The sequence below is a fragment of the Rhincodon typus genome, chromosome 2, assembly GCF_021869965.1.
Source record: "Rhincodon typus isolate 14 chromosome 2, sRhiTyp1.1, whole genome shotgun sequence".
Lineage (NCBI taxonomy): Eukaryota > Metazoa > Chordata > Chondrichthyes > Orectolobiformes > Rhincodontidae > Rhincodon > Rhincodon typus.
This window is the reverse complement of record NC_063333.1, coordinates 43,843,637-43,857,119: the sequence shown is the minus strand read 5'-3', so window position 1 is coordinate 43,857,119 and position 13,483 is coordinate 43,843,637. Positions and strand designations below refer to the sequence as shown.

Sequence of the window (13,483 nt, the reverse complement as noted above, 5' to 3'; positions counted from 1 at the left end):
ACATGGACACAAACTTTGCTGAGAGATAAGAAACTAGTCAATGTAGTACTGTCACTAGTCAGAGTACTGGTCATTGGATATTTTTCAGATTGGAGGAAGGTTTGTAGTGGAGTTCCCCAGAGATTGGTATTGGGTCCCTTGCTTAAATATCTGCATCTTGGTGTGCAGGGGACAATTTCAAAGTTTGCAGTTGACATGAAAATTGGATGAATTGTAAACTATGAGGAGGATAGTGTGGAACTCCAAAAGGATATTGACAAGTAGGCAGATAGGTGGCAGATGAGATTCAATGCAGAGATGTGTGAGATGATGCATTTTGGTAGGAACAATATTGAAAGACAATATAAAATAAGGGGTGTAATTCTCGTGGCAAGTGTACAGACAACAATCTCTCCCTCAATGTCAACAAAAAGGTGGTCATCAACTTCAGGAAGCAGAGTGGAGGACATGCCCCTGTCTGTATCAATGGTGCTGAGGTGGAGATGGTTGAGAGCTTCAAATTCCTAGGAGTAAATATCTCCAACAAGCTGTCCCGGTCCATCCACATCAATGATATGGTCAAGAAAACAAACCAATGCCTCTACTTCCTAAGGAGTTTAAGGAAATTTGGTATGTCCACACTGACTCTTGCCAATTTTTGTAGATGCACCATAGAAAGTATCCTATCCGGCTTGGAATGGCAACTGCACTGCTCAAGACTGCAAGAAATTATAGAGAGTTGTGAATGTAGCCCAGTCCATCACGCAAACCAGTCTTCCTTCCATTTACTCCGTTGAAACTTCCCGCTGCCTTGGGAAAGTAGCCAACATAATCAATGACCCCTTCCTCCCCGGTTATACTGTCTTCCACCCTCTTCCATCGGGCAAAAGATACAGAAATTTTAAAACATGTACCATCAGATTCAAGAACAGCTTCTTCCCTGCTGTTATCAGACTTATGAACAGATCTCTCATATATTAAAGATGATCTTTCTCTGCACCTTCTCTGTAGTTGTAACACAATATTCTGCATTCTGTTCTATTACCCTGATGTACTTGTGTATGGCATGATTTGCCTGAGTAGCATGCAATACAATACTTTTCACTGTATCTTTGTATATATGATAATAATAAATCAAAGCAAGGCACAATAGATTTCAAGCAACATACTGAAGAAGCAAGGGTGTTGTGAGAAAAGAAAATCACACAGCCAGTAGTTAGGATATGGAGTTCTGAGGAAGGGTCACTGGACCCAAAACGTTAACTCTGATTTTTTCTTTACAGATGCTGCCAAACCTGCTGAGCTTTTCCAGCAACTTCTGTTTTTGCTCCTGATTTACAGCATTCGCAGTTCTTTCGGTTGTTACGGAATGTATTGCCTGGAAGTGTAGTGGAGGCAGGTTCAGTTCAGACATTTAAAAGGGCATTGGATGATAATTTGGATAGATGCAGTGTGCTAAAGTATGGTGTATAAAGCAGGATATTGGCACTAACTCATGACTTTCGCTTGAAGAAGCTGGGCAACCACAATGACTTCCTGCCCCGCCCTGAACAATCTTGTGAAAAAGGCAAGGGCGGGCTCTGGGAGGCTATAAGGCGGTTCCGGTGACCTGGTGCAGTGAGATTTTCGCAATGGCGTTGCGAGCTTGTCTGGTTGTTTTGCTGGTGTTTGTTGTGTTGACGGGGACCACGGCTCGACCTCTGCATGCTCAGTGCTCGGTGGAATGGTAGGTTCACCGTGACCGGGTGTCGGATGGAACAGTGGTGAATGGAGCCAGGTAGCAGGAAGTTGTGCAGTGATAATACTTGGCGCATCCGTGAATGAAGCGAAACTTCCCAACGCAGTGTTTCGCAGTCTCATGACTGCTTTTGACGCTCAGCCGATTCTCACATTGTTCTCGGCTCGATGGGAAACAGTACACGGTTTTAACATTGCATATCACTGTAGGGGAAGGTGGACGCGCTGGTTTGTAGATCAATGCAGATTGCACTCCTTTCGCTGTGTTTGTTCACAATAGTAACTCTACGAGTCATTTCTCAATTGTGTGAAATGTTTTCATGTGTTTTATGTCAGCCCTCGTCTTGTGTATTAATATTGACGACAAACATAATTGCTTATTTTCACCTGTAGGACATTTGGCATTCCTTGTAATAGTGTGTATCTGGAGTTAGTGACACAAATTAAAGCGTGGAAGACTGCTGATAACTGTGTTAATGGGGGAGAGAAGTGTCTGTACACCGTAAGTATTGATCGCTTACTCTTCCATTTAGTCAACGGGTCTACCCAGTTTTTAGATTTTTCTTGGAATCAATCTCGCAATTTCTTAATGGAAAAATCACACCAGCAGTTGATTTATGCAGCACCCTTGCTAAGCAGCATCCTGAGGAAATAGGATGAGCTGAAAGAGAGTGAGTTTTGAAACTTCACCATTAAAGTAGATTCACTGTAAAATGTTTTGATGCAGTTTTTGACTTCCATAATCACACTTAAAATTATATTGTCATTAATTTTAAAAAAAAAATCAGTGGCCAAGTATAGTGATCACTGCTGATCTTAATAGTTGATCCAGGAGATCTGATAACCTTTGTGGTGAGGACTATACCTCTTTAACTGTGTTGCATAATATAGCACAGTGTAGACTATCAGAAGTGAGGTGATCAAACTGTCCAAGCAGTGGATCACATTAAAACATTTTCATAGACAGCAAACCAGGAAATGGAATGCACAAATACTTATTCATCATAGAATCCTTACAGTGTGGCATCAGAACATTTGGCCCATCGAGTCCACACTGATCCTCTGAAGAGCATCCCACCTGGAACTACCCCTATCCCCGTAAACCTGCAATATTTATGGCTAATCCTCTTAGCCTGCACATCCCTGGATACTATGGGCAATTTAGCATGGTCAATCCACCTAACCTGCACATCTTTGGACTGTGGGAGGAAACTGGAGCACCTGGAGGAAACCCACACAGACACGGGGAGAATGTGCAAACTCCACACACAGTCGCCTGAGGGCTGTATTGAATCCGGGTCCCTGGCGCTGTGAGGCAGCAATGCTGAAAAGGGACATACAATTGGAAATATAATACAAGCTGATATAGTATGAAAAATCTTAAGATGTTTTAAGTTAAATAAATGTAATTTTTTAAAAAATCTGCTAATTACTTATAATCAAGACATTTAATAACACTTCACTTTTTTCAGGGCCAAATTAGTTGTTCAGCGATAGTTATCACTCACATCACCAGTTTTTAAAAGGTTGTACCTAATTGAAAAAGTTATAACTTTTTAATAGCGTTTCTTCATTTTTACTATTCATTCATGGGATGTGGGTGTTGGTGGCTGACCAGCTCGTCCTGACTTACCCTTGAGAAGGTGGTGGTGAGCTGCCATCTTGAACCACTGTGGTCCATGTGCCGTAGGTTGACACACAATGCCCTTAGGGAGGGAATTCCATGATTTTGACCCAACGGCAGTGAAGGAATGGCGATATATATCCAAGTCAGGATGCTGAGTGGCTTGGAGGGGACCTTGCATGTTGCGGTCTAATAGTGACATTAGTGAAAAAGGGGAAGTCTTGCTGCATCAATTGACTTCTGTGCTTGCTGGCTGTACAAGATATTCCCAGTGTGGACTGCAGCAAGATAAGAGTGACAAACTGTAACTTCAGGCTCTGTGCCTTAATATACCCCTGTGCAAAAGCATAAAGTAGCAGCACATTCAGAAGGGTGATGGCAGTGGGTACTGGCAGCTTGCTGTCAAAAATCATATGACCTTGAGGCAAATGTCTTGCATCTCATAATATAGAGGGATGATGAGTCTAATGGGAATCTTGGCAAACCCTTCTGAAAAAAAAAAAGTTATGCTGTAAGTATACGTACGAGTAACAAAAGTTACTTGATGACTTTTTGTTCTTCTGCAGAGTAAGGTCAAGTGACTGTCTCTGGAATTGTGTGTGGAAAATCTTTAATGTCACTTGACTTTTTTTATTTTAAAATCACTGTCAAACTGGTATTCCAAACTAAGGCTGTAGTCTTTATTGTCCAGTGGCTGCTGTATTGAATTTGTTTTTCTATGTAGTCTCTGCACAGAGCAGTCTTGAACATTCATTATCTTCATTGGGGCAATTGGGTGAGATGAAACAAAGAAGCATGAGTAGAAATTAGTTATGCATACATACTGGGTAGAAAATCGGTTAAAACTGACCAATTTTCCTTGTCTTGGCATCAGTTTTTGGGCACCACAGTAGCCTCAAACAATGCTGGAGTGAATGAAGTGGAAGCCATGAGGGTTGTCAGCATGTCTGGGCCGTCCAGGCACCAATATACCCCCATGGCCACCTAACCAAACATCAAAGGCAGATGGACTTCACTGCTGTGCTTGCTCCCCCTTCCTCGGCTGTGGATGTGGAACAATGCTGAGACGTAGTGGGAGAAAAAGCAAGAACAAAAAAGACTTTTTGGGCATGTTATTAATTATATTATTGTTTTATGTGAGCAGCCTATGGTGTATTTCCGGTCTGTTGCCTATTTTGCGTCATTTTATATGTTGTGTTAATATTTTTAGGCATAGATTTGCCTGAGCATCCAAAGAAAGACCATCCAATGTGGGAGCAGATTTGGGCCATTGGGCCCATTGAACCTACTGTGCCATTTGATCATGGCTGTATGTTTCTCAACCCCAATCTCCTGCCTTCTCCCCATAACCCCTGATGCGCTTAGTAATCAAGAACCTATCCATCTCTGTCTAAAATACACTCGATGAATTGGCCTCCACAGCCCTCTGCAGCAACGAGTTCTACAGGTTAACCAGCCTCTGGCTGAAGAAATTCCTCCTCATCTCATTTCTAAAGGATTGTCCCTTCGCTCTGAGGCTGTGCCCTCAGGTCCTAGTGTCTCCTACTGGTGGAAATATCTTCTGCATGGCCACTGTATCCAGGCCTCTCAGAATTCTGCAAGTTTCAATGAGAACTAACCCCATCCTTCTAAAACCTATCAGGTGCAGACCCAGAGTCCTCAGTCGCTCCTTGTGTGACAAGTCCTTCATCCCTGGGATCATTCTTGTAAACCTCCTCTGGACTCTGACCAGTGCCAGCACGTCCTTCCTTGGGTACAAGGCCCGAAATTGCTCACAATATTTCAATGCGTTCTGACCAGTACATATCTAGCCTTGTATTTTAGGCCTCTTAAAATGAATGCATTTGCCTTCCTAACTGCCCATTGACCCTGCATGTTAACATTGAGAGTTCAGAGGAAGGGTCACTGGACCTGAAATGTTAACTGTTTTTTTTCCTTCACAGATGCTGCCAGACCTGCTGAGCTTTTCCAGCAATTTCTGTTTTGTTAAGAGAAACCTGAATTAGTGCTCACGTGCTTTTGTGCTTCAGATTTGCAAAGCCTTTCCCCATTTAGAAAATATTCTGTGACTCTATTCTTATATCAAGGTGCATAATCTTGCATTTTCCTCACACAAGAGTTTTATTTTTGTATTTGTGAAGCTACAGGAGCAAATGTGTTCCTCCAAGCTCCACTGCAAAGTCCAGCTGGTGACTTGTCACTGCCTCTCTCTGTCCCTGGATTTATCTGATGACTGTAGACTGTTTTTATACTTCAGTTAACAAAATATTGGATGTTAATTGTGATGATAGCTTTACATTTTACCAACTATTGACAATCTTTCTTCTTTTTTTGTGGCATGTCTTGAATGACTCATGGCCCATCACCTCATTTGTGTCCTGTTCTTGGCTTTGTGGGTCTTGGCTGTTGATTAAACAAACTATACTGAACAAACATGTTGCTGTGAGTGTTTTAGCAGAGTTTTAATTTTTTAAAATAAAAATAGAATGCAGTAATTCTAAGAGTTCTGTATTTGTATATTAGCTGCCTACTGACAATAGAAAAGTGTATTTCTTTTAAAAATAAACTTTCTTTTTTGATTTTCAGTGAATTTTTGGGACTTTCAGCATGAGTTGTAGTTCCTTTTTAAGTAGCTACGCCTCACGTGAGCCTATATAGTAAATGTCAGCAGGTTATTCCTTGCAAGTCATCACAAACAATCTCTCTCCCTCTTCTATTAATGCTTTTGGAAAGCACAAACTGAGACTTGGGTCCAGAGTATCTCCTTGACCTAATAAAAAGCCAACCAGGAAATATATCATTGGAGAAGTGAAACAGTGTAGCAGTTTTGAGAAAATAAAGCTAAATAATTTTCTTGGGCTTTCTTGTCAATATGGCATGATTTGCTGTACTCCTGACAAAAAGTTATCACCTTCCTTTGTGTGTTAAATCTTATGTTTTTTGTAAGGCTCTCAGTTTTGATAAGTCTTTTGGAGGGTTTCTCTCAGATCAAGTAAGATCTCTGGCCATATCTTACTGAACCCACCTCATTAACTTTCTACCCTACCCAGTTCTAGCCCTATTTTACCTTGCACAACTCCCAGGAAACTCACCATTCAGATATATGTTGGAGTGCCCATGCCATATTTGAACACTGACCTCCTTGGTGATGCATGTTCATTCAGATGATGTCGTATAAGGGAATGATGCCACCATGCTTCCCCAAAAGGCATCTAGAGGTCCTAATGGATGGGATGGTAAAGAAGAGGGGCCTCCTCTTCCCAGGAGGGCCAGCAGAGGAGGCCATGACACCAGACCCTGGCAGCGTGATCTGAGCTTACCACCCAAGTCATTGTGGTCTCCAAGGTGCTGAAGAATGGCCAGCTGTACCATAAGACGTTCCATGACCTCCGCTCCACCGGAGTAAGTGCCTCACTCTTCTTTCTGATACCTCACATTCATTGTATCAGTCCTAACTCATCTGGGACCCCTCACCCAACATCAGAGTGGAAAAGAAGAAAAGCTGGAATAGAAAATGTCAGTAAGGTGATCTCCTCTTCTACTTCTGTCTCCAACTACGTAATTCATTTGGAACTTAGCTTCATTTTCTTGTTGCCTTGGATTGTGTTCTCTGCATTCTCTACATGTTTTGTGACTGTTAAGCACATTGAGACATTTTATTTGACATTACAGGTGTCATATAAATGCAATTTGTTGTTGTAAAGCATATTTTTTTGGAAGCTCATTTAAATGTTCCATGGGAAAAGCAAGTAAGCAGCAGGGTCTTGTACTCTGGTAGTGTCCTGAGGGGCTAGAAGGTCAAGGTTCAAGTCCCATTTGCCCCAAGGTGTGTTGTAACATATCTGAATAGTTCAATTCAAGTAACTGCTTCAAGCAGCTCTAAAGGAGGAAACAGCATGGATTGTCTTTTGTAGTTGCCTGTAAATAATAAAATATTATTTTTATTTCGTAGATACTAGTTGCTGAGGAAATATCATCAATTTGAGGTTAGATAGACCTTAGATTTAGGGCAAAAGGTCGGCACAACATCTTGGGCCGAAAGGACTGTACAGCACAGTACGGGCCCTATGTTCTATGTTCTAAGTGCTAACTGGTTTTCCACAGATGCTGTTTTTACTGGCTACTAATTTGTTAATTTTCTCTCCCTCTCATAGCTGAAGTCTGCAAATGAACATTATATAGTTGCAGAGCACACCACGCCAGTGCACAAATACGTTGATAACCTAACATTCAAACTGGCTTCCTCTTTTGACAAGAGATCCTGCTCTGTCTTTGTAAGTAATATAATTATATTTCTGTACACAACTCAATTATTGTTAGCCACTAATAGACAATGTTATTTTATACAAGATTTTTTTTTTTAAAAGTTCACATTTGATCTGTTTTGTCTGATTGTCAGTTTGGTAATGATTTGAACTGGAAGCGTTGCATTTGCTACCTCTTTGACATGTTAATAATATTATATTCATCTGGCCATGATCTTTTATGGGCCACCAATTGTCTTGTCGTCACCACTTTCTAAATTGAAAATAGAGTTTAAGCAAAGATAATTACATTTTAAAATGAGAGGGAGGTAGAAGCAAATAAATGCAAAACTTTAGTGATCAGGTTAATGTCACATACATTACTGTTCACAATTTCAATAGTTTTACAGTAATCTTTTGTTCCAAAAGAAATTGCATGAGTTGAAAAAATACAAAGCGCAAATAGATATTCTGACATATATTGCAGTTTGAGGATTAAAGTAACACTTTATTCCTATCTTTACTGGAGAGATCCTTTGCTGCTTTCCCGCTATAAGACTCTCCTTTAAAAACTAACTCTGTTCAAGCTCTTGGTCACTTGCCATATTTTCTCCTTCTATGGGGTTTTGTGTGAAGTCTATTTGACATCTTTTTAAGAACAGAAGTACTAGGAGCAGGAGTTGGATGTTCAGCTCCTCAAGCCTGCTGTGCCATTTAGTACGATCATGACTGATCTCATCTCGGCCTCCACTTTCCCACCTGTTCTCCATAACTGTTCAACCTGTTACTAACTAAAAATCTGTCTATCTCTTCTTTAAATTTATTCAATGACCTAACATCCACTACACTGTGGGGTAGTGAATCATGGCCTTTTGAGAGAAGTGATTTTCCTCATTTCTTTTTTCAATCTGTTGACGCTTATCCCAAAAAATATGACCTCTCGTTCTAGATTGCCCCACATGAGGAAACATCCTTTCTATGTGTACTTTGTCAATCCCCTTTAGTATTTTATATACCTCAATTTGATCTTGTTTCATTCTTCTAAACTCTGGGGAGTATAGGTAGGCCCAAACTGCTCAATCCCTCTTCATAAGACAAGCCCCTCATCGCTAGAATCAATTAAGTGAATATCCTCCAAGCTACCTCCAATGCAACTATATCCCTCGTCAAGGGAAGGGGATCAAAACTGTACACTTCTCCAGATGTGGTCTCACCATTGCCTTGTATAGTTGCAACAACATTTCTCTACTTTTACACTTTCTTTTCTTTAAGCAATAAGTGACAAAATTCCATTATAACTGTCCTTATTACCTGCTGCACCTGCATTTTGGTTTAAGTAAGTTAATAGATGCAGACACCCAGGTCCCATTGCATTGAGGCATTCTGAAGTTTCTATCCATTTCAACTGTTAGTTGCCTTTCTATCCTCTGACCAAAATGGATACTCTCACACTTATCCACTTTAAACCTATATACCAAGTTTTGGTCCATTCGCTTAGCCTATCCATATTTATTTGTAAATTTCTTTCTGCCTTGCAACTTTCATTTCCACCTGTTTTTAGTGTCATCTGCAAATTGAGCTATAGTACTTCAGTACGTTTTGAAGGGCCCTGTGATGTTTCACTAGATTAAAGATGCTGTACGCAATGTTCTTGACAGCTTCCCAAGAAATATTACTCTTGTTTCCATTCATTTAATTGATTTGGATTTTGGATAAAAGGAATAATATTATAATTTGTTAATATGAAGGGACACAGTGATGAATGAGGAATTAACTAGTGAAAGGTATTTTTGCTTCAGTAATTTTGACATTTCAAACTAACATCTGTATTCTGCCAACATTTTGTTTATATGATGAATATGGTTAACAAAGTGATAATGACCAGATAATCATCTTTATTCAGTGGTGTTAATTAAGTGTTGATTGGTATTAGTCAGGACACTAACGATAACTCCCTACTCTTCTTTGAAGTCATGACACAGGAACTTTTGCAATCTCCTGAACAGGCAAATGGGTTTAACATCTCATCTGAAAATGACATCTCTAACAACGTAGTGCCCCAGCAGTACTGGTATGGAGCATCAAACTTGGTCTTTGTGCTCAAGCCATGGCGTGCAACTTGAAACTAGGGCCTTGGTTCAGAGGCAAGAGTACTATCAATTGAGCTGCAGGTTGACGATAGATTAGATGCTGAATGGGTTAGTAAACTGTGCAGATGAGTGTCATTATGATCTAATCTGAAGTTGTATATTTTGAGCAAACAGTAACACAATGTATTCATAAATGGTAAGTTTCTTAACCAAAGAAGGGATCAGCAATAATCTAGAAGTACAGATGTTATTAAAGATGTAATCTATGAAGACAAGGCCATATGTTTAGATAAATTTTAAAAATTCAATAAATAAAGGGCACTGAATATAGACCTTGAATGTATTGTTGATTTGATCACAGATGCAGCATTGTTTGAATTTTGGGTAATAGCATTTTGAGTGATATTTTAGAGCTATGGAAACAGTACAACACTGGAATGACACGAGGATTCTGAGATTAGCTTTAAAAGAAAGGGACTTGAAAGTTGGACTTGCTTCTCTAAATCGGAATCCAAAAAGGGTTTCAATTTATATGGTAAACAGTGAAAGCTCTTTTAAACTAGTCTATGAATTGGTAACAAGATGACGTCTCAGAACAGTAAAAGAGGAAGCTTGAAATATTTTTGTTTTATTACAAAACAGTATGAATTAAAGAAACATACCAAAGCAAAACTTAATTAGGTAAGCATTTTAAAACAGCAAAGGCACGGGGTCATCATTTCCAATAAAGAAGGATCAGAAGCACACAGAAGAATTTCCTGTGCTTAATTTTAAAGTTCCATGAGGAAAAGTTTTCTTTTATAAATGCTGGGTTTACTGAAAAATAGATTTTGATGGTGGATTCATAGGTCTCTAGAGAATGAGGCTAGGGAAATAATAATAGGGAACCAGGAAGTGGCAGAGCAGTTGAATAAATGTGTTACATCAGTCTTCACAGTAGAAGACACTAATGGTCTGAAAAGCTAAATAATCAATGGACTGTATAAAAGGGGGGAAATAAATATAGAAACTATCACTAAATAAAAAGTACAAGGGAAACTTTGGGGCAAAAGTCTGATGTGTCACCTTGATGTGATAGATTACATCCTAGGAATTTAAAGGAAGTTGCAACAGAAATAGTGGATGCATTGTAGTAATCTTCCAACAATACTTGTATTCTGGAAAAGCCCCAGAGGACTGGTAGAGTGCTAATGTAACCCTCTGTTCGATAAAGGGAAGGAGACAAAAATAGGGTAACTATAAATTTAACCATCTGTCATTGGGAAAACGTTAAGCCTATTCTAAGGGATGTAAGAACGGAGCATTTAGAAATACATAGTATAATCAAGGGGAAAACATGCCTGACAAATTTTTTAGAATTGTTTTGAGGTGTCAACAGGCTGGATGGATAAAGGAGAACCCGTAGATTTAATATATTTGGATTTCCAAACTGTGTTCCATAAAGTACAGCGCATGATACTACTTAATATGATGAGCATCATAGTTTTGTGGTTAGTATACTTATATAGAGAAGAGGATTAGCTAACTAATGGAATGTAGAGATTCAGCATAGAGAGCCTTTTTCAGGATGATAATCTGAAACTATTGGAGTGCTACAGGAATCAGTGCTGGGACATAATTATTTACAATATATATGAATGATTTTGAATGAGTGTAAAATGCCCATGTTTGCGGATGACATAAAATAGATGGAAAAGCATGTGATGAAGTTGACATAGGGAACTACAGAAGGATAGAGACAGGTTAAATGAATGAACAAAATCTTAGCAGATCAATTGTAATGTGGGAAAATGTGAGGTTATGCACTTCTGTTCTTCCTGTCAAAGTGCTGAATATCATGTAAATGGAAAGATACAACAGAAAGCTGATGCACAGAGGGAGTTGGGGGTCCTTGTGCTTAATCTTCAAAAAAACTATATCCACGTTCTGCAAGTAATAGGGAAGGCAAATGGACTGTTAGCCTTTCTTTCAAGGGAAGTGGAATATAATAATAGGGAAGTCTTGCAAAAAGAAGACAAGGCTGGAATAATGTGAACTGTTTTGGGCCCCAAATCTAAGGAGTGATATTCTGACATTAGAGGCAGTCCAAAGAAGGTTCACTGTGTTGACCTGGAGTATGGAGAGACTTTCTTGAGGAGATGTAGCATAGAATGGCCTTGTACTCTTTGGAGCTGAGAAGAATGAGAGAAGACCTTATAAAATCCTTAGGCTTGACAGTGTAGATGTGGAGAGGCTGTTACCCCTTGTGGGAGAGTCTAGGATCAGTGGGCATAATCTCAGAGTAAGGGGTCACACATTTAAGACAGAGATGGGGAGGAATTTCTCTTGTGAGGTTAGTGAATGTGTGAAATTCTTTACTGAAGAGTGCTTTCAAGGTTGGACTGTTAAGTGTATTCAAGGCTGAGAGAGATTTTTAATCAGTAAGGAATCAAGGGTTGTGGGAAAAGGCAGGAAAGAGTTGAGGATTATCAGATCACCATGATCTCATTGAATGCAACAGACTTGATGGGCCAAATGACCCATTTGTGCTCCTGCATCTTGTGACATACACTCTGTTTTAAAAGAAGCAGCAGCATTGCTAATACAAACCAACAAAAACCTAAGTTGGGCTTCCATTTCTTTCAGATGTAAAAGAACCATGTGGTGGAGCATTGACTTGAGTCAGGAAGTTCTCCAGGTTTGCCCACGGTTTCTGTTGACTTAATGGAGGATTTGTTGTTTGGCCTGCAGAGGAACTAAGTCAGCCGTGCCTCCTGTTTGTAACACAGCCTGAAAATTCATTTTATGAAGATTGGGCTCCACTGAGGTGCCATTGTCTGTGTAGACCTGTAAGGTCGGCTCCTGGAATCTGCCTTCTCACCATCCAACTATCCATTTCTTGGTTGGGGGTTCTATGATTTTATTTACTTTGGCATAAAATCTAGTATTGGCTTTTTATTTCAACCGTAAATTGTTATTTTGGGGTCACTTAAAGATCTATAAATTGCCTGTTTTTCTTCATTGATACATAGTTCTTTTGTAAGTTGCAACACAAGTAGACAGCGTGGATAAGAACACATTTAGCATGCTTGCCTTCATTGCTCAGACCATTGAGTATAGGAGTTGGATGTCATGTTGAGCTTGTACAGGACGTTAGTGAGGCCACTTTGGAGTACTGTGTACAGTTCTGGTCTCCCTCTTTAAGAAGGATATTATTGAATTGGAGAAGATTCAGAAAAGATTTACCTAATGTTGCCAGGATTGGAAGGTTTGTGTAAGAGGACAGTCTGGGTAGGCTGAGACATTTTGCATTGGAATGTAGGAGGTTGAGGGGTGACCTTGGAGGTTCATAAAATCATGAGGAGCATGGATAAGGTGAATAGCAAAGGTCTTTTCCCCAAGGTGGGGGGAGCTCAAAACTAGGGGGCATATTTTTAAGGTGAGGAGAGAGACTTAAAAGACACTGAGGGGCAACGTTTCCTCACAAAGGGTGGTTCATATATGGATGAAGTGGTGGATGCAGGTTTACTTGCAACATTTAAAAGACATTTGGATAAGTACATGAATAGGAGGTTGAGAAGATTATGGGTCAAATGCAGGCAAGTGGGACCAGTTTAGTTTGAGAAACTTGGTCAATATTGACGAGTTGGACCAAAGGGTCTGTTTCCATGCTGCACCACTCTGATGAGACTCGCCAGAAATTACATCCGCAGAGCTTGAATCAACTTCTATATTTCACCAAATGCTATCTATTGATGAACGTGCAGTTTCAGAGCTTCTGTGCCGTCAGACTGCTTGTCTAACAGAGATAACAAGGTGTAGAGCTGGAT

General features: G+C 39.9%; 1 protein-coding gene across 2 annotated transcripts in view; it reads left to right on the top strand.

The window, feature by feature from the left end:
- The first annotated feature begins 1,526 nt into the window (after positions 1-1,526).
- LOC125487250 overlaps positions 1,527-13,483 on the top strand; it is a 17,026-nt gene continuing 5,069 nt past the window's right edge. The window contains exons 1-3 of one of the 2 annotated variants that reach the window (XM_048617989.1): positions 1,527-1,705; positions 2,110-2,218; positions 7,495-7,614. In XM_048617989.1, coding sequence (XP_048473946.1) covers positions 1,611-1,705; positions 2,110-2,218; positions 7,495-7,614 — 324 coding nt within the window. In that variant the 5' untranslated portion in view covers positions 1,527-1,610. The remainder of the gene's footprint in view (positions 1,706-2,109; positions 2,219-7,494; positions 7,615-13,483) is intronic. The other variant, XM_048617983.1, reaches the window with a different exon arrangement.